General features: G+C 35.8%; 1 protein-coding gene across 15 annotated transcripts in view; it reads left to right on the top strand.

The window, feature by feature from the left end:
- The window catches only part of BIRC6 (baculoviral IAP repeat containing 6), a 224586-nt gene that overhangs the window by 57326 nt on the left and 145786 nt on the right, over window positions 1-21474 (top strand). For 7 of the 15 annotated variants that reach the window (XR_015248981.1, XM_086700326.1, XM_086700335.1 and 4 more), the window contains exons 11-23: window positions 3586-3735; window positions 5652-5877; window positions 6908-7068; window positions 8100-8231; window positions 8726-8857; window positions 10868-11046; window positions 12042-12175; window positions 13191-13352; window positions 13450-13581; window positions 14662-14759; window positions 16165-16312; window positions 17156-17289; window positions 20481-20627. Coding sequence is in view for 14 of the 15 variants with exons in the window: in XM_086700326.1 (XP_086556452.1) it covers window positions 3586-3735; window positions 5652-5877; window positions 6908-7068; window positions 8100-8231; window positions 8726-8857; window positions 10868-11046; window positions 12042-12175; window positions 13191-13352; window positions 13450-13581; window positions 14662-14759; window positions 16165-16312; window positions 17156-17289; window positions 20481-20627 (1935 nt within the window). In the remaining variant the exon portion in view is untranslated. The remainder of the gene's footprint in view (window positions 1-3585; window positions 3736-5651; window positions 5878-6907; window positions 7069-8099; window positions 8232-8725; window positions 8858-10867; window positions 11047-12041; window positions 12176-13190; window positions 13353-13449; window positions 13582-14661; window positions 14760-16164; window positions 16313-17155; window positions 17290-20480; window positions 20628-21474) is intronic. The other 8 variants (XM_086700337.1, XM_086700324.1, XM_086700332.1 and 5 more) reach the window with 5 other exon arrangements.

The raw sequence follows: 21474 nt of genomic DNA on the forward strand, positions 1-21474 counted from the left end.
CTTGCGAAATTAATCACTTTGAAAATTATCCCCTGGTTCTTCAAGGATTAACTGATGAAGATGCATTTGAAAATATTAGTAACAAAAAAGAGGAAAGAAAAGTTGATGTGTTAAAATGTATAGGACAGTCCATAAAGCAGTTGTAAAATTTTTAAAAAGGTTTGCAGACTGAATCAGATGGACATGACACTGTCCTAAGAGTATATTCAGATAACATAAAACTTGTTGTCTCGTGGAGAATTATTGAACCTTTTGATTAAAATCTATAACTAATGTTGTAAGTTAATTTCAAATAGTAATAATGTACTTAAAGGTAGATTTGATGCGGCTGTGTTTGATTAAAGTTCACAAATAGAATATACATACACATACATATACCTGTATGTGAAACAAGGAAATAAGGTCACTACTGGCCACCCTGCCACCAGCCAGCCACTCCAGAAGTGTGGGCCACTTTCCCCATGGCTGGCACAGGGCTGAGGAATGGGGGGTGGCGGTGGGTTCTACTTTCAGGGAAGATCAGCAGCCTTTCCTTTTATGAATCATCCTCTGATTGCTGTTTCTGGTTGGGTTCCAGAGTTCGGAAATAGTTGATTTCTCAGTCACTCTTTCTAGTTCAATAGCTGACCTCTAGAGCTCCCTACCTAGAACTTCCCACTCAGCTGTTCGTTGTGACGTTACTGCTGCCTTTGTTTATATATTGTTTTTTAAATACTTTTTTTGGAGTTCTGTTCTTAGTGATTTAATTTGTCACAGTCTACTTTAGAATAATGCTAATTACTTAATTCTAGTAAAATATACTTTGATCTTTTTTTCTCTTGCCCTCTTGTGCCACTATGGTTTTATATATTTTACATTTAGATAAGTTATAAACCCAACCAAAAAGTTGTTTTCTACCATCTTTGTCTTTGGAAAAAGTTTTCAAAGAAATGAGAAAAAATATACATTGTGTTTACCACCTTATCATTTCTGGTACGTGTGTGTGTGTGTGTGTGTGTGTGTGTGTGTGTGTGTGTGTGTGTAAATTTGGTATTGTTTTCTTTCATCGTTGAGGGTAGTACTGAATGTAGAGTTATTGGTTGACTATTTCTGCACTTGTTTCATTTTGCATCGTAGTTATTCCACCTGATGAGTCATATTTAACTTGTTGCATTTAAGATTTTCTCATTGAGGGGCGCCTGGGTGGCGCAGTCGGTTAAGTGTCCGACTTCAGCCAGGTCACGATCTCGCGGTCCGTGAGTTCGAGCCCCGCGTCAGGCTCTGGGCTGATGGCTCAGAGCCTGGAGCCTGTTTCCGATTCTGTGTCTCCCTCTCTCTCTGCCCCTCCCCCGTTCATGCTCTGTCTCTCTCTGTCCCAAAAATAAAAATAAAAACGTTGAAAAAAAAAAAAATTAAAAAAAAAAAAAGATTTTCTCATTGAGTAACTTGGAGCAGTTTGACTATAACATAGGTATCTGTGAATCTCTTTGTATTTCTCCTACTTGAAGTTCATTGAATTGGTTGGATTTGCAGTGTAATGTTTTTCTTCAAATTTGGGAGTTTTTTCCCAGTATTTCATCAGTTTCCCCCTTGCCTTGTTCTCTTCTCTTTTTTCTGGAATTCCCATTACATGTACCCTCTTATACTCGATCTGTCCTATGTATCTGAGATGATTTTCACTTAAAAAAAATCTTTTTCTTTTATTCAGATTGGCTAATTAGTTATACTCAGTTTTTATTTTATGATTCCTTCTGCCATCTCAAATCTGCTTTGAGTCTCTCTGGTGAACTTTTCATTTTAGGAATTTTATGTTTCAACTCCAGAATTTCCCTTTTGTTCTTTAAAATAATTTTTTGTTGTTGAGATTCTTCACTTGTTGAGTCATTTCCACCATTTGTTCCTGTAATTCTCCATACCTGATTTCCTGTTATTCTGTAAAAATATTCACAGTGGCTTCTTTGAAGTCCTTGTCTGCCAAATCTAAATCTTGGGAACTCAGAGATATTTCTCAGTGATTTTGTTTTCCTTAGGCATGGGTCACTCTTTATTCACATGTCTTACAATTCTTAATTTAATACTGAATGTTTTAAATAACATTGTAGAATTCTGGATTCTGATTCCCCCCACTTTGGAGGTTGTTGTTGCTTTGTTTGTTTGCTAACCCACCAGGACTATATTTCTGTAATTTGTTTCTTTTCAGTCTTGCAGTCATGTCTCCCGTCATTTTATCCCCCTGGTTTTAATTTTTTTTTTTTTTTTTTTTTTAATTTTTTTTTTTTTTTCAACGTTTTTTATTTATTTTTGGGACAGAGAGAGACAGAGCATGAACGGGGGAGGGGCAGAGAGAGAGGGAGACACAGAATCGGAAACAGGCTCCAGGCTCCGAGCCATCAGCCCAGAACCTGACGCGGGGCTCGAACTCACGGACCGCGAGATCGTGACCTGGCTGAAGTCGGACGCTCAACCGACTGCGCCACCCAGGCGCCCCACCCTGGTTTTAATTTTTAAATTATTCGTTTGTTGCCTCTGTGTCCACGTGGCTTAGTGGTCAGCCAAAGATTTTGATAAGTGATTGTGCCTAAGTAACCTCACCAGTAAGTCTGTATCCAGGTGTGCCTTGGCTTTTGTTTTCTTTGTTTTTATTTTATGTTATGCCCTCTCACATCTTTTCTGCATATGCACGGGACTTAGTTGACTGAGAATATATGGATAGCTTGGGCCGGGTCTGGTTTTGCTACACATGTGTACAACCTCTGATCCTTGTGTAGTATGTGGAGAGTTTACCAAGCCCCCTATGTTTCTTTTCACTTCTTACAACTTTCTATTAAGTGCTTTGATTGCTCCAGACAGGGTCTTGACTTCAGGTAGCAGAGCTGATACACCTCATTTTTGTTGCGACTGAGCCCTTTAAACTGACAGCTGTCTTCTCTGCAGTAGCAGTCCTTCTGGTTTTCATGGCTTGCCCCACCCACCCTGGTTGAAGGACAGTTTTGTCTAGCTTTGTAGTTGGTTTTCAGGAAGTGGATTTATCATCTTCCTTATTCTCTGTTCTGTCATGGTGGAAGTGAATCTCTAAATACTTTTGTTAGAATATACTTTTATCCATTGAGTTTTGTCTTAAATATTTGCTAAGTTTGCTTTCAGTTTTTTTATGTGAGAGATATAAAAAATAGAAATTGAATTTATTTCATTATGAATACTTCAAAAAATTAAGACTCTATTTTCGTTGCTTCTGAGATACAGAGCTGGTGCATCAGTTTCCTTATCTGTAAAGTGGTCACAGTAATAGTCCTTATCTCAAGGGTTTTTGTGAAGATTAAATGAATTTTTAAGCATTTAAGCATTTAAGTGTTTTACATGTAGTTAGTACTAGGTAAATAACTGTTTTCATATATGTTTATGTGTTTGCCATTTTCTTTATTACATTTTCATTGTGAAGTGCCTTGTCAACTTAATTTCTAAATTCTGGGAGATATGTCACTTTGGCAGCCCCCTTTATCTGCCTGTTGAGTGATACTAAATTAAGTTTCTTACCTATGTAGTGTGCACTTGTATGTTTACCCATACTCTGTGTGCCTTTGTTGATAAAATTTTACTACACTGTAGGCGGTGAGCTTCATTTTCTCCAAATTGGAGGAGCTTGTGACGATATTGATGAAGCTGATATACTAGTGGATGGAGCTCTTTCTAAAGGAATAGAACCATCTTCAGAAGGTTCCAAACCTTTATCAAATCCTTCAAGTCCTGGCATTTCAGGTATGATACTGAGTTTTTAAATGACTCTTAAAACAGAAATTCTTGTGATGTTCAAAGGTTTCTGATTCTTACTTAAATAATCTTAAACATTCTTTCAGTTTTTACAGTCAACTGTTGGTTACTTAGTTGAGGGAATTCATTTCCTGGTTGCCATTCTTTTACTAGGCTTGATTTTGTTTATTATATGTCACTATTTTTTTCTGTAGTTAGAAATTGTTGTAAACATTAAAATAAAAAATGCTTTTTCACCTGTGGTAGGTTGGCCAATATTGGCCATGTCACCTAAGAGGCAAAAACACAATTTTGGCCATTAAGGAGCTTTTGGTGTAGTTAGGGAGGGAAGTAGTATGAAATAGAGGAGTTCATTAAGTGAGTATAAAATCAATGGAGTGGCTAATATTACTAATATCACTACTGGAATTGAAAAGCTAAAAAAATACTCTCTCCCTGGGGCACGATATTCAGATTTTTGTTGCCCCATTGTGCATCATTACACAGGTTTGTTTTTGTTTGTTGTTCGTACGTCTTCTCCTATCTATGTTCTTTCTATACTGCCCTCCAGAGCTGCTTTTTCAGAAAAAGTAATGCTAATATGTTACTCCTGTTGAAATTCTAATTTGCTTTGTGGACTTCTTTGAAGTAACTCTATAATTTTATTCTCTGTGTTTAGTTACAATAAATTTTTCATGATTTCTTAAGTATATGATTCCATTTCATGCTGTTTACATGTTACCCTGAACTCTTTTTTGTGCTTCCACAGTTAATGCTGTTAGTGCTGTTAATGTTTTACCCTTAGCTCTTAACACATTTTATTCCCTAAGCTTTTAGCTTGTAAGTATTTATTTGCCATCAGTATAGCTTTGCCTTTTTAAAATTACTTTTTTATGAAGTAAAAAAGGGCAGATGTTATGTACTTACTGATGCTTAGCATTTTGTTTTGTAAATAACAAAGTCTAAAAGTTATTTATTGGTTTGATACAGATTTGGCTTGCCTTTCAGCACTACTTTTGTTGCCCTTATTAACTTAGGGCTGGTTAGAGCTCAGTCAGGACTATTTTTTCTCTTTATTTTTATTTTTATTTTTATTTTTGAGAGAACACACAAGCAGGGGAGAAGGCTAGAAGGGGGAAGCAAGAGAGAGAGAGAGAGAGAGAGAGAGAGAGAGAATATCTTAAGCAGACTCTATGCTCAGCACAGAGCCCAACTCATGGCTCGATCCCACAACCCTGGGGTCATGACTTGAGCTGATATCAAGAGTTGGATGCTCAACCGACTGAGCTGCCCAGGCACCCCAGTCAAGGCTCTTCTAACAGGTTGAGTTTGGGTTTGTCCAGTAAGAGGTACCCTGTCTGTAATCTAAAATATTCAAGTGGATTTTCATTGTGGCCATTATGTAGTCAGTGCTAGTTTCTTCATTTGCCTGTAGATCTCTTAGCTCTCATTAATAACTCTCAAGAGAGGCACCTGGGTGGCTCATTTGGTTAAGTGTCCAACTCTTGGTTTTGGCTCAAATCCTGATCTCACAGTTTCGTGAGTTTGAGCCCCATGTCTGGCTCTTTGCTGGCAGCGCAGACCCTGCTTGGGTTTTTCTCTCTTCCTCTCTCTCTCTCTACCCTTCCTCTATTTGACCTGTCTCTGTCTTTCTGAAAAATTAAAAAAAAAAAAAAAAAATATATATATATACACACACACACACACACACACATGCATATATATACACACACACATATATGTACATATACATGTGTGTGTGTATATATATGTACACACACACACACATATGTGTGTGTGTGTGTGTGTATATATAACACCTTTCAGGATTTTTGCAGTTGTTGTAATTGATTAGACAGAAAACACAGATTAAAACTACTTTGTTTTAAAAACCTATTTCAAATTCAATATTTACTGTTGTTAAGGAGTTGATTTATTGGTGGACCAGCCATTCACCCTTGACATCCTGACATCTCTAGTGGAGCTAACCCGCTTTGAGACTTTGACCCCACGGTTTTCAGCCACTGTTCCTCCATGCTGGGTAGAAGTTCAGCAAGAACAGCAGCAAAGGAGGCATCCTCAACATTTACATCAGCAACACCACGGAGATGCTGCTCAGCATACTAGAACTTGGAAGCTACAGACTGACAGGTAAAACATTGTTTCAGGGTATTAAATTTTAAGTCTACATTATATATTTGTTAGAGGCAACATAAAATTCTTAAATATATTGTTTCTCTTAACTTTTTCTATTAATAACTTTTTTCTTTTCATTTGTCACCTTAATTTTGGAAATTTCTATATTCTTAGTTGTAGGATAAAATAGAGTAATCCACCATTGCAATTAGTTTGGTCACTCAGTTCACAAGTTGATTTACTAGATAGATAAATGGTTGCTTTGTGCAGTCACTCCTGTAGACACTAGTAATATGGTTGTCATTGGAATTTCTATCCTAGTGGGGATAGAAAGACAGTAAGCTGTCAGCGCAGAGCGTGGTGTGGGGCTCGATCCCACAGACCGTGAGATCATGACCTAAGCCAAGGGCAAGAGTCAGACACTTAACTGACTGAGCCACCCACACGCCCCAAGAAGTTCTTGTTTTATTTTTAAAAAAAATTTTTTTTTTTCAACATTTATTTATTTTTGGGACAGAGAGAGACAGAGCGTGAACGGGGGAGGGGCAGAGAGAGAGGGAGACACAGAATTGGAAACAGGCTCCAGGCTCTGAGCCATCAGCCCAGAGCCCGATGCGGGGCTCGAACTCACGGAGCGCAAGATCGTGACCTGGCTGAAGTCGGACGCTTAACCGACTGCGCCACCCAGGCGCCCCAGAAGTTCTTGTTTTAAAATGCAGAATCCTGGGACCCCACTCATAGATTTCGGGTGGGGCCCAGGAATCTGCAGACAATTCTGATGCATAATGCTCCATAGTGTAAGAAACAGGGTTTATTGTAATGTTCAGTTCACAGGGTAGGTGTCACTTTCTAAGGTAAGATCAATTATTGTGCTAAGATTAACCTCTCTTTTGGGAGCTGCTTGTCTTCTCTCTTGATCCCATTGAGAGGCACTGAGTTTTGTTGGAGGCTGCAAATCCAAGAATATGAAAAGTGTTAATGACAATGTGGTTTTGGTCAGCGAAAGATTTTTGCTGTATTTAGCGTTTTCCCCCTTATTTGACAGCAATAGCTGGGATGAACATGTGTTTGAATTGGTTCTACCTAAAGCCTGTATGGTTGGACATGTGGACTTCAAATTTGTTTTGAACTCAAACATCACCAATATTCCGCAGATACAAGTGACACTGCTGAAAAATAAAGCTCCGGGCTTAGGGAAAGTCAATGGTAAGAATGAATCAGAATTTATATTTGAAGATTTTGCAGTTTATTTCTTTAAAAAACAAACAAACTGATTTTCAACTTGACTGTCTAGGTTTCATATCCCTCCCCTGCCTCCTCTCTGCTCTCTCCCCTACCCCCATATTTGTTTTCTGCTCTGCTCCTGGTCGTTTTGTTTTAGAAAAAGTTACTTTTAGAACTTGGTTTTCGGTAGTTCAGTATTGTATGGAAATGCATAAACTGGAATAATGTAATTATGCTATTTGGGAAATTCAGTTAGTTCCTTTCTAAATTAGTTTCACTTTCATCACTACTAGACTTACATGTTTTTCTTCCTACGTGGAGACCCAATTGGGAAAAGAACTTTGTTAATGAAGTCATATACTCTTAAGACTATTGGTGAAACTCAGCCTTTCACATAATGCCAGAAATACACCCAACTTTATTTGCTTTTTTTTTTTTTTTTTTACAAGTTCAGACTTTGGTATTTTGAGTTCGTTGAATAGATTGTACACATGTAACATGTTGGGAACTAGACGTTACTGTCTGGTGTTTACTGCTTAATCGGTCAATTTAAAAGGCTGGAGATAATTTCATATTACCATATCACATGGCTGCTTTACACCAGGGGGTAGAAACAATGAAACACGAAAAATTCCTTATTTTCAAAAATACGTGTGTGTGGGGGGGGGGGGGGTGCATTTTTTTGAATCATGACAGATTCTATTTTAATTGGGTCTAGGATTTAGGCACTGGTGTTTTGAAAACTGTGCAGGTGTTTGTACTCTGCAGCCTAGGGTATGAACTTTTAGTTTAGTTGCCAGCACATTATTTCTCAGGTGAATATTGAATTCCATTAAAAGAGAGAATAGTGTATGAAACAATGGGACCTAATTTTTTTCTTCTTCTGACAACCATTTTGTAGCATCTGTGATAAAAATCACAGTAGTTCCCAGTATAACAAGGTTTTAGAATTTCAGGCACATAAATTATTGATATTAAGCAAAATTAAGTTTACTAATATTTTTATCCTCTAGAAACAGCAGTAGATAGGCAGATCACCTTTCCTTTGTCTCCAGCTCTTAACATTGAAGTGGAACAAAATGGGAAACCGTCCCTGGTTGATTTGAATGAAGAAATGCAGCACATGGATGTAGAGGAATCACAGTGTGAGTGAAATTACAGAGCTGTTGTCCATGACAGTAAAAGGAATAGTGATCCAAAATGCATCATGTTGGGCAAAGATTTCCTTATGGCTTGCAAAAACATGGTTTTAAAAATACAATTAAAAAATAACCTGTAATTCCGCTTTGGCAATATGCTTTAACTTTCAGCTCATCTTTGTGAACACAGCTGCGCTAATACTTGCATTCTTGTTTTTTAATATCCCAAGATTTAAAATCATGTCATGGTTTTATAATATTTTTGGAAAATCAAGGTGAATGTAAATAATATGGGAATGGAAAGCAACATATGTCAGATATGTGAAAATATATCAGATCTTTGACTATATTTCCTTAGCATGATAGTGAATTCTTACTTGAACACATTCGAATTATGGTATATTGTGTGGTGGTATCATAAATGGGATAGATATTTGCTTATTACTTATTTTTAAATTATAAGCTAATTTAAAAGAAAATGATGTTTTTTTTCTTTTTAGGTCTTAGATTGTGTCCATTTTTAGAAGATCACAAAGAAGACATTCTGTGTGGACCAGTATGGCTTGCTAGTGGCCTTGATCTCTCAGGGCATGCTGGGATGTTGACATTAACAAGCCCCAAACTTGTTAAAGGTGAAGTAACATATTTTACGAAAGCAGGATAGATAATGCCACAAATGTGAAATAGATTTTTTTAAACTGATCTCACAAAACTAAGATACTTTTTTGTTTGGGATTTGCATTAATAGTTGCACCAGTTTCCTGATAACTGAGGTCCCTTCTTCTCAGAAGTGACTCTGATACTACTTTCTGTGTTTTGGAGGTTTCAGTACTTTTTGAGAAAGCATAAAAAAATGAGTATTTGCAGACTTAGTGTGATATAGCAGAGCTTTTTTGAGTAACCAGGTGACATGTTCTGGCATGGTTGCCTTTCCCGTCAACTTAGAGTTCTCTGTCTTGATTTGTTGTATTTTATTTATTTATTTTTATTGTTGTAATATTTCCTCTTGAGGGTTTTTATAGAAGAGTTTTGATACATCAGATGTAATTATTGAGTTTCTCACATATACACATTTTAATTAATGTGTATTTAAAAGTAATTGGCTCTTATGTAGATGATAGATATTACAGTAGTAGGATGTTTATATATCAGCCTTCATTTCCCAGTAAATTAAAAAAGCCAACAAAGTACCTACCTTGATTATTAAAGTAAGTTTGGATGTGGGATGGGATGTGGTGATCCTTCCTCAAACCAGAAAGTACCTCACCACCTAAATAACAACAGTTTTCATTTGTGTACATTCCCTTCGTAATAGCTGTCCACATTTACACATTTACCGTTAGATGCATAGTATGTGTTGTATACGAGTTTTAATGTGCTCTCTTGACTACAGCTCATTCATTCATTAAGTTTATGACATCCTGTGGTGTGTTATGCTACGTGCTGGGGTACAGCAGTGAGCAAGACTAATAAGATCTCTCGTATTGCTGAGAGTATAACTTAACTTTTGTTCAATGAGACTGTGAAACGTAAATTTGTATATGAATATAAAGATGTTGGCTTTGACAAAATGGAGGGTGGAATTATATGACATGTATTTCAAAAGACTAAATTTAAAAGTGTTAACTTTCCTAGAATTTACTGAAGATGGTTTTTTTTTTTTCCTTTCCAAATTCTCCAGAAATCTTTGGTACTGGAGAAAATGATTGCTAAATTTTTAGAGTAAAAGGAAGATCTGGGTCAAAGAGGTTTGGAAAAAGAAAACAGAGAGGGAGGGTCTTGTCAGATACTAAAACAAAGAGTAATAACACAACAGTAAGATTATAACAGTGTAATGTTAGCACAGTAGGCAGGTGGATCAGTGGAAAACAACAAAGGTAGCTTTTGTAATTACAGAAGGATTTAATACCTGTGAGATAACAATAGGCTGATGGTTTACTGGTGAGTGTATTAATTTGAGGTTATTTTTGCAGTATATTTTATATATGGATTGTGTGGTATGATCTCAGTTTAGTTAAAAGGAAGCAAAATGTACTGGTGATAGTAACGACCAGTATTTATTGAGTGCTCTCTTTGTGCCATGCACAACTGTGTTTTAGGTACTTTTGAGGTAGGTACCCTTATTCCCATTTTACATTTGAAGGAACTGAACCACAGGAGATTATCGGGCACATGTCTAATAAATAACCGAGCCATTATTCAGACCCAGGTCGTGACGCCAAAGCCTGTGCTTTTTGTGCTCATGTATATGTGCGTATGTCTGTGTGCGTGTGTGTGTAAGAGGACCGGATGCATTCACAGAATGATACCTTCCATTATTGATCAGTGGTGCTCACTGAAAGGTAGTTTTATCTTTGTGTTTTTCCCATAGTTGACAAAATGTTATTAAAATGTATCATTTCGCCAGGGAAAGATATGCAAAATGTTTGTAACATTTAGTCAGAATTTTCTGTCTTCTGTTGTTGGTATAGCCCCTGTGCTTTTTGTTAGTTTGCTACCAACATATGAAGGTTATTCAGTGATTAGACTCAATAATTTGAAAATTTGTGGAATTAATTACATAACTTGCTCTGTTAAGGTGAAAAACAATTCGTTCTTTTGGTGATTTGGTTATTTTTCCCATTCTGTGTTGGCTCCTCTAGGTATGGCAGGAGGAAAATACCGTTCCTTTTTAATCCACGTCAAGGCAGTAAATGAAAGAGGAACCGATGAGATCTGTAATGGTGGTATACGCCCGGTAGTAAGACTTCCATCCTTAAAACACCAGAGTAACAAGGGTTATTCACTTGCTTCACTCTTGGCAAAAGTTGCAGCAGGCAAGGTATGAAGCTGTGCCATTTTGAACTACAGCAGTGCTATTATAGACATGGTGGACAAGATCTGACACACTCTTGAAGTAGTATGACCCTTTATTGATTTTTCAATAGGCACTTTGTTCATAATTTTTCCTTGCAGTGACTGACTTTAAATATACAATCAAGAAGAATCTATTTTGAATTAACTGTAAGCAAGCGTTTATAAAGTATGCTCAGCAGACTAATTGTTAGCAGATATTTCCCTTTATAATTGTTTTAGACCATAATACCTCTTTGTTTAGGTTTTAGAGTTTGTTTCTATGTCCTTTACTGGTAACTCACCACTTTTTTTTGGGTAAACATTTGGGAGGATGCAGGAAGAGAAGTTGGGGAGTAATGTTAGAGATGAATCCTAATTTCAAGGTTGATTTTCTACAACTAGCTGTGTACCATGCAGTCTCTTCATAATTGTCTAATCTTGGATTTTCCTGAACTCTGGAGATTTTTGTTTCTCTATCATCATTATTCATAAGCAACAATAGCAATATCAGTAACACCAATCATCTTATATTTGTATAGGTCTTCCAATTTTTCAAGGACTTCTGTGTACTTTATCTGATTTAATCCTCAAAATAACTCTGAGGTAGGCAGAGCAGGTGCTATTATTATCTCCATTTTTCATATTGAAAGTGAGTGAACCTTGGAGATGGGGAGCTGTCATATTTCATATCGTTTCTAAGTGCTGTGGCTGGGACTTGGACTCAGGACTTTGGCTTTCTAATCTATAATCATTGGGTTATTGCCTTTAAAACAGCCACTTTGTTTTTTCCCCATTATAAATACTGGGGGAAATTAGTCATTTACTGAATATGAGGGTAAAAGCTTTCATTTTAATTTGATATTTCTGTTTTGATAGTCATAATACAGTTATTTTCCTTTTTAAAAAAACTTTATTTAAATGATAAATGCTTTTTTAGTTTCATTTGTTTGTTCATTGAGTTATTTGTTTTTGTATGTTTAGGAAAAATCATCTAACGTTAAGAATGAAAATTCAAGTAGCGCCCGCAAATCTGAGAACCTCCGGGGCTGTGACTTACTGCAAGAGGTCTCAGTCACCATTCGAAGATTTAAGAAAACTTCAATTTCTAAGGAAAGGTAACCTCATTTCCTTCTTCTGCTATTCTCTTGGTAATAAATGTACAAAGGATGAATTCTAATAAACGTTAACACACACACGTAAAATGGAAAAAAAAATTTTTTTTATGTTTATTTATGTGAGAGACAAAGTGTGAGCGGGGGACGGGCAGGGCGGGGGCAGAGAGTCAGGGAGTCACGGAACCTGAAGCAGGCTCCAGGCTCTGAGCTGTTAGCACAGAGCCCGACATGGGGCTTGAACTCAGTAACCTCGAGTTCATGACTGAGCCAAAGTTGGACGCTTAACAAACTGAACCACCCAGGCATCCCACACATAAAATTTTTAAATCTTTTACTTGAAAATTTTTGTTTGGTCTCCATTTCACTTAAGTATTTGTAATCTCAATGAGGGTATGAATTATCTTCCTACTTCATTGGTTTATCCCAGGTATCTGTACAGTGCTTGGTATATACCAGGAATATAATATTTGTAGAACGAGGAAAGACATAAATATAATTTGAAGTTTTATTCACTCTTTGTCAGAATATAGTACATTATTGTAAACTTCATTTCTTTTAAAACTTTCTTGAAACGAAGTATTGGGGCGCCTGGGTGGCGCAGTCGGTTAAGCGTCCGACTTCAGCCAGGTCACGATCTCGCGGTCCGTGAGTTCGAGCCCCGCGTCGGGCTCTGGGCTGACCGCTCAGAGCCTGGAGCCTGTTTCTGATTCTGTGTCTCCCTCTCTCTCTGCCCCTCACCCGTTCATGCTCTGTCTCTCTCTGTCCCAAAAATAAATAAACGTTGAAAAAAAAAAATTTTAAAAAAAGAAACGAAGTATTGCTTATATGCTGTTTTGACCTTTTAATGCCATAACCTTAAATTAATAGGTCAACATTCCATTGTTAATATTTAATTTTCAAAAACATATTTTAAATTGTGATATTCATGATTTCAAATAACTAACCAGGTTGTGGTAGGTTTAGTCATAACTGTTCTATTTTGGTTGTTAATGTGTTTATATCTTCTGTTTTTTAGAGTGCAACGATGTGCTATGTTACAGTTTTCAGAATTTCACGAGAAGCTTCTTAACACTCTTTGTAGAAAAGCAGATGATGGCCAAATCACAGAACATGCCCAGAGCCTTGTGTTGGATACCCTTTGTTGGTTAGCTGGAGTACATTCGAATGGACCTGGAAGGTTAATAATTAAGATTTTACTAACAACTGATGATAGCTATTTGGAGATTATGAGTAGAAGTTCAAGATGAGTCTAAACATCTGCTATTGTTTTGCAGCTCCAAAGAAGGAAATGAGAGCCTGCTTTCAAAAACACGAAAATGTCTTTCAGACATTGTGCGTGTATGCTTCTTTGAGGCGGGACGCAGCATAGCCCATAAGTGTGCCCGATTTCTAGCCTTGTGCATTAGGTTAGTGGTTTTTTAAGTTGAAAGTACACTTTGTAGGTGCAGCTATAGTTTGATAGGTGATGCTGTGTCTGTAGTGTAATTTGATACTTGGTGAATGAATGTATAACAAGAATTTTCATAAGTTAAAAAAATCTCGAAAGTTGATGAGGGTTACTCAGTCTTTTTTTTTTTTTTTTTAATATTTATTTATTTTTGAGAGCGAGAGCGTGCCAGATGGCCTTATGTGAAGCTCAGACTCATGAACCAGAAGATCGTGACCTGAGGCAAAGTCAGATACTTAACCAACTGAGCTACCTGGGTGCCCAAGATTCTTGTTTTTTTTTGTTGTTGTTGTTGTTTTTTAAGTTTATTTACTTATTTTCAGAGAGAGAAAAAACACGAACAGGGGAAGGGTAGGGGAGGGGCCGGGGAGGGGAGAGAATTCCAAGGTCAACGTGAGGCCCAGTGTGGCGCTTGAACTCTGGAACAAACTCTGATATCATGATATGAGCTGAAATCAAGAGTTGGATGCTAAACCGACTGAACCACTCAGGTGCCCTGAGGATTATTGAGATTCTAAGAAAGAATTTTAGGTTTTCAGGGGGAAAATGTCGACTTGCATAAGTCTTTTAATAAAAGAAGTCTACCAGGCTTGGTAGCATTTTGCGAAGTATTGTAAGGGGAACCCTTCCCCCACTTTTTATCTTCCCTGATTGTCGTTTGATTCTTCACCTGAGGCATTATTCCCTGTTACGTGACATTCTTACCAGGTTTATTTGTAACATTGTGTAGACCTTTCTTCTAGACCCTGAGACTTAAACCATCTAGGAAATGTTTAAAAACTGATAGTAATGCCTATGCCTGCTTGTTAATCCTTTTTGGTGAAGAGAATGGTTTAATGCAAAGGAAAACCGTGACAAAGACCTTCAGTATAATCAGTCCTTGTGTTCTTTCTGCATGTATATGGGGCTTTAAGGCAGATTTTTCTTGTAATCTGTATGAATACATTTTAAAATTTAGTTTTAGGTACTACAGCATGTTTAGGATTGAATTTAGACATTGGGTGATACATTTAAGTTTTTTTCTTCTAAATTTTTTCAGTAATGGCAAATGTGACCCGTGTCAACCAGGATTTGGATCTGTTCTGTTGAAGGCCTTACTTGAGAATATGTCATTTTTACCTGCAGCAGCAACTGGTGGTATGTGAAATTAGTTTACTCACAAATAACAGTAGTCATAGGAAATATCTCACAATATATTTGAGATTATGTAGTCAACATTTTCCCCTCAGTTAGCCCCTTTTTTTCTCTAGCTTCTCGAAGGGTTGGCAGATTGTGAGAAGGTGGGCAGATACTCTGTTCAGTAATACTGGTTGGAAAAGTGGGAGAGTTAAGTAAATAGCAAGTCGTCTTAATTCATACATTTTCTATACCTCATTCAAATTGTTGAGTTGTTTGGTTGTTCACAGACTATAGATCACATCTTCCCAAATTTGCTAAAATGCCAGCAGATGCAGAGAGATGACCTAAGGAAAATGGTCCGTGCGTGTATTGTGTGTGGTTGCTGGGACTTTGGCAAACTAGAAAAGGGGCCAGTAGGTTTTTAAAGCACCTGAAGACTGTAAACATGCCATTCAAGAATGAATGTAGAAAAAGAAAAGAATGAATGTAGTTATCAAGTAGCACTTTATAAAGCAGTCCCCCTAAAATAGCACATATATAAAGCAATAAAAATTTTACAAGTATTTTCAATGTTTTGTGCCATTTTAGTTGCTATAAAGAGCTACTAATTTGCCCTTCTAAACCTAACATTATCTTTTTGTAGACATTTTTTACAGTCTTTTGTTTAATAATCAGTTTATTCAACAAGTTGTCTCAATGAGATAAATCTATTTCACAAGGATTTGATCTTTGTGGTATTATAGAAAAAAACTGTTCAAAGTTAGTTGATAAGTGGTTATATTATCATTAATTTGGATAAAGAATCTATTTATATTTTCCTTGAACATATTTTGGGTAAAATGGTTAACTTTTATGTTCTACAGAGTAGGATGTTTTGGACTTGGTCACTCACTTTAATAGTCTTTGCAGTTTAAAATTGTTTTTTTTGAGGATGGTCTTCAAGATAGGATGCTTAAATTCTGGGGTGTACTTAGATATCTCAAATTTTACAGAAGAGCCTTAGAATACACCATGATGATCATCTTTTGAGCTGTGTTGGTCTGTGTCTAACTGGCGGTATAGCATAACTATATTTACTTGCTAGGAGCTCATTGCCATCCATTGTTTTTGAAAATTTTAGTATAAACCAAACAGTATTTCAGGGAGGATCGTTTGGAAGACTTTTCTGTACTTCTCCAGCTATTCTAAAATGTCCCTCAGAGTCATCTCAAGTTAGTGAAAACCTGAATGACTAGGTTGACTTGATAAACTTCTTAAAAAATGGGAGATTCCCTGTCACTGTCCTCTTAGAGTCCTCCAAAGAGGTGGTCCTTCTTTGTAAGTTGTTTCGTAAGGGGACTTACTGATAAATATGTAATATGATGTTCTCTTTGTTAGAGAAAAATGAGGAAAAGAAACATTGATTTGCTTTTATTGTTTTCAGGTTCTGTCTATTGGTATTTTGTCTTACTGAATTATGTTAAAGATGAAGATTTGGCTGGGTGCAGTACAGCTTGTGCATCTTTGCTTACTGCTGTGTCCAAACAGTTACAGGACAGGCTAACGCCAATGGAAGCTTTACTTCAGACAAGGTATTTTAGTATACGTAGTGACTAATAATGGATCTTTCAGGATATGATACCAGCTTTGCACAGAATTGCTAAAATATATATTTGCCTGCAAAAATTTAATAAATGCTTTTCCTTTTTCTAAATATTAGTCTAAGGTTTTCTTTTCCTCTATTTTCTCTGAAATAATTCCTTTTAACAATTTTGAAAGTCCTGAAGATGAGTATTCAGAGGACCAATTGTATTAAAATACTTAAAAGTGGTGTTTCTTGTTAATTGAAGAAGCATAAGATAATTTCTCTACTGTTCAAACTTTGTGGTTGAAGTTATATAAATCGCTTACAGGCCTTAACTATTATTCTTCATCTGCTGGTTGATTTTTCTAAAAACTTCCAATATAATGAAACAAATAGCTAATGGTTAGATTTGAGTTCTTGCCTGATCTTCAGTATTTGAAGTATTTTTATTTAACATGATGATTTTTTAATATTTTTAGAGGAGAAATCTTGATTTTGATCAGATTTTACTCAAAGCCTTTGTACTTTCTGCTGAGTCAATGTAATTAATGATGGAGTTGAGGGAAGGGTGCCTGATATGTCTTCCTTGCCTCAGTCTGCAGATGAAGATTCAATCTTGGTTCATTAGCTACCAGTTTATTGGAATCACATTTGTTGAGTCTCTGGCACCACATCTTCTGGAGTATAGGTTTCCAGGGAACATAACTGAGATTCACTGAATTTAGTGGGTTAAATCTGGTTAGTGTTTCCTTTTTCCCTGTGTCAAACTGCTTTCAAATGGAAGTAAATAGGTAATTTGTTAATTAGATGGCCAACAGGAAAATTGTTAGGACATTATTTTATTTTTCAGATATGGATTATATAGCTCACCATTTGATCCAGTCCTTTTTGATTTGGAAATGAGCGGCTCTTCTTGTAAAAATGTGTACAACAGCAGCATTGGTGTCCAGTCAGATGAAATTGATTTATCAGATGTCCTTTCAGGTAGTAACATAAAGGAATTTCTGAATTTTATTTCTTCTATTTAAGCTATCATTGACTTAATAGATTGTAGTTACGACATTCTGTTTTTAAAAACTAAAATTCTTCAGAACTTAACATCTGTGAATCATGAAACTGCCTTTGTTTCTTAACTCCCCCCTCAGAAAAATTACTGAAGTTATTTTTGCAAGGGTTGTTTTGTTTGTTTTTTTGTGTTTCCTTGCATGTCAGTATGACTTTAATGCTCATAAGAGACTATTTAAAATTTGATTATTTGTTGTAGCCTTTCAGTTTTATTTGGTATGCCTTTGATGTCCCCAAAATTAAAGAATAGTTTCATATATCAAAAACAAAAATTAATGTATATTTATTATAATAAGTAAAGATGCAGAAAGAAAAATAATTTTCTGTATCTACTGGCATACTCAGATAAACTTTGTACAGTGTTACATGTATTCTTGTTTACATTTCTGAAAGAATGCTTTTAGGATTGAGTGTATAACACTGTATAACCTTTCCAAGTGCTATAAATTTGGTGTTTATCTAGTTTTGTTAAATAAGGCAATGACTATTTTTTGTTTTCTTCCATTTGAACTTACTACAAGTGTTGCTAATAAACCACAATGTTAGAATTTTTGGTAAATATATTAAGATAATTACCACATTAAATAGAAGAAAATTTTGGGGTTAATTTCAGTTTCTTTTACTTTAAAAGATGAATTGCGAGAAAAAGCACATGAGAAAAATCAAATACAGAAATGTAAATAATATGTGAAGTGCCTAAATTCCAACCTTTCCACCGTCTTAGATTACCTTTGTTAACAGGATGTTTAGCTGTGTAGACTTGTTTGCTACACGTGTTCATGAACATTTTTAATGAAAGAGATCATACTTACTGGTCTGTTACTTGCTTTTTAATGGCTTATGTTGCTGTGGATGTATGTGTCTTCCTCTGTTTGATGACTTAGGCTCTATTTTATGCTGCTCTATCTCTGTCCAAGTGACACATTAGTTTATGAGTGGAATTCAGAGGAACGGCTAGAACTAGATGTATAGGTGTCTTTCTGTATACCAGATTCAGAATGGAGAGAGTGTAAGGAGACCATAAAGCTCAGGTCAAGCCAGGGAACAAATTCGCTAGAGTAGCACATTCCGTAAAGAAGACCCAGAAGAAGGGACTTAGAAATCATGACCTAAGTCTCCATATCATTGTCTCGTTATTTTATTCCTCGGTATTGGTCCATGTGCAGTATTTGTTTTCTCAGTTAATGGCATCACTGGCACAAATCAGAAATCTGAATGTCATCCTTGATACCTCTTTCTCAGCCTCCACAGTGAAGCTGTCAACAGTGAGGCTGTCTCTTTTTACACCATCATATATTTCAAATCTATTCTCTTACCCCCCGTGATCACATGATTACAGGAAAGCCAGTCATCTTGAATATGGACTACAATAATAGTGTTCTAACTGGTCTTTCTGCATTGCTCTTGTCTAACCATCTCCCACGCACCTCCCGTCTGGCAACTGTCAGTTTGTTCTCTGTAGTTCAAAGTCTGTTTCTTGGTTTGCCTCTCTATTTTATTCCCTATGATCGTTTCCTTTGTTTCTTTCTTAAATTGTACATATGAGTGGAAGTCATATGGTATTTGTCTTTCTGTAACTTACTTCGCTTAACATAATACTTTCTAGCTCCATTCATGTTGTTGCAGATAGCAAGATCTCATTCTTTTTTATGGCTGAGTAATATTCCTCTGTGTGTGTGTGTGTACGTACATACCCCACATCTTCTTCCATTAATCAGTCGATGGACATTTGGCTCTTGTAGATCATCTATTGTAAACATCGGGGTGCTGCATGTATCTCTCTGAATTAGTATTTTTGTATTCTTTGGGTAAATACCTACTACTGCAAATGCTTGGTTGTGGGGTAAGCACTTTTTTTTTAATTGTATGATTAGTTGTTTAATGCCTACTAACCTATTAACACCAAATATGTGTTTCATGAGACTGAGGCCTGTCTTTTTTTTAATGCATTTCCTATGTCTTGTATTAAGTAAGCACTCAATAAATACTTTTTTTTTTTTTTTTAATACATGTAAGGTCCTATGGTGTGCACCAGTGAAATGTTAAAGAACATGGTCATGACAATTTAGTCTTACATTTAATCCTTCAGATGTTATTAGCTTTTGTATCTCCCCATTCTTTCCATCTTTGGTTTCTGTTTAATTTTATCTGTTCAGGAATTCTGTTTAAAGCAGTACTAATTCCAGAAAATTTGGACAATACCAAAAATAACTCTTTTCCTCCATAACACATACACTGTTAATTCTTCTGTGTTCTTCCGTCTGGCCTTCTTGCTGTGGTTTTACTGTTTGTAGTTGTGATCATGTGAATTAATTTAATTTAATTTAATTTTTCAACTACATGTGCTAACTTAAACTACAGTTAACCCTTCAGCAACATGAGTTTGAAGTGTGTGGGTCCTCTTAATGCAGAACTGTTTTCGATAAATATAGTACTGTATAATACTGTAAATGTATTTTCACTTGTGATTTTCTCATTAACACTTTGTTTTTTCTAGTGTACTTCGGTGTAAGAATACAGTATATATTACATAAGACATGAAAAGTATATGTTAATCATCTCTTTATATTACCTATAAGGCTTCTGGTCAACAGTAGGCTCTAAGTCGTCAAGTTTTGGAGGAGTCAGAAGTTACATGTGGATTTCTGACTCTGCGCTGGGTTGGCACCCCCAACATTGTTCACCCTCAGCATTGTTCAGGGGTTTTTCTATGGTTATAAAGTAGTAGTCCTCATTCTAGAAAATTGATAATATATATGAAACATAAAGATTTATTTATAGATAAATTTGGATAATATTTTAGAATGTTTCTTTAGTTTTTATTTAGTGTCATATTTATAAAGTTGACATCACAGAATGTATTCTGATTTTATGCATACTCAACAGATTGTGTAATAGCTAATATTAGTAGCTGTTTTATTATATTTTATTCATTTAAAATCTTGATCACTTGTTGCTGTTTCATATTAATTGAATGGCCCTGTATGAGGATTGTGTGTTTATACATCTTGTCTAATTAAAATTGTAGTAGCAGGTGTAATTTTCCATAGGACTGTTGCCTTTTTAAAATTTATTTACATATCATAAAACTTGTCTCTTTTCTGCAATAGGAAATGGAAAGGTCAGTAGTTGCACAGCTGCCGAAGGTAGTTTCACATCTCTCACTGGACTTCTAGAAGTTGAGCCCCTGCACTTTACTTGTGTGTCAACTAGTGATGGCACCAGAATAGAAAGGGATGATGCAAGTACGTTTACTGGTATATACCTTCTTTTATTATACACTCTTTTTATTACGCATTTTATGCTGACATAAATACAAAGTGATATGTAAGTAATTAAATATCAGTTTATGTTATTTATAAGTTCCTTTGGTGTCATGTTAATAGAAACTTATTAATAGGAGGGAAAATTCTTAAGTATTTTTGTGTTCTTTTCTAAGTCAATTCATAGCACTTTTTTTCCTACCTTCTAGAACACGGTCTTAAATCCTTTTGTTTTTAGATGTGTGCAATTTTAGAAGCCTTTTAATTTGGAAAATATCAAACATAACAAAATTAAAGGGAAAATTAAAAGGGACTGCATTTCCTTTACCCAGCCTCAATACTCCTCAACTATTGACCAGTGTTATGTGCAGTTTGGGCATTGTAATGCTATTTCTTGCATTTAAAGTTCACAGTATGTTTGGTAATATCGTTGAGAAGGTTGAGAAGAGTGAAGAAGGAATACTGTTTTTCCAGCTAGTTTAAAGCACCTTCAGACATATGAACCAATATTTTAGTGTGTTGAATATGTGGTATTATTGATGTTTGTAATGAATAATCAGTGGGAACTCTGGTTTGTTTGTTTTTTTATAAACCTTCTTTTCTGTGCTTTTTTCTCACATTGTAAGTAAGTGTTTATTTACAATTCTGTGTTGGCACAAATAAGTGAAATTTTTATAATTAAAAATATTAGGGTTTTATCTTTATATTACAGTTACAGAAGAGCTTGAATATTGTCTTGAATGAATTCTGTTGGTGGTTTTGTGTTTGTGGTTTTCTTTTTGTTTTCTTCAATAGATTAACAGAAAGGAAAAACAGTTTGAGAAGTCACAAAACCTTTTAA

Source organism: Puma concolor, chromosome A3 (assembly GCF_028749965.1).
Source record: "Puma concolor isolate L17-30 chromosome A3, mPumCon1.1.hap2, whole genome shotgun sequence".
Classification (NCBI taxonomy): Eukaryota; Metazoa; Chordata; class Mammalia; order Carnivora; family Felidae; genus Puma; species Puma concolor.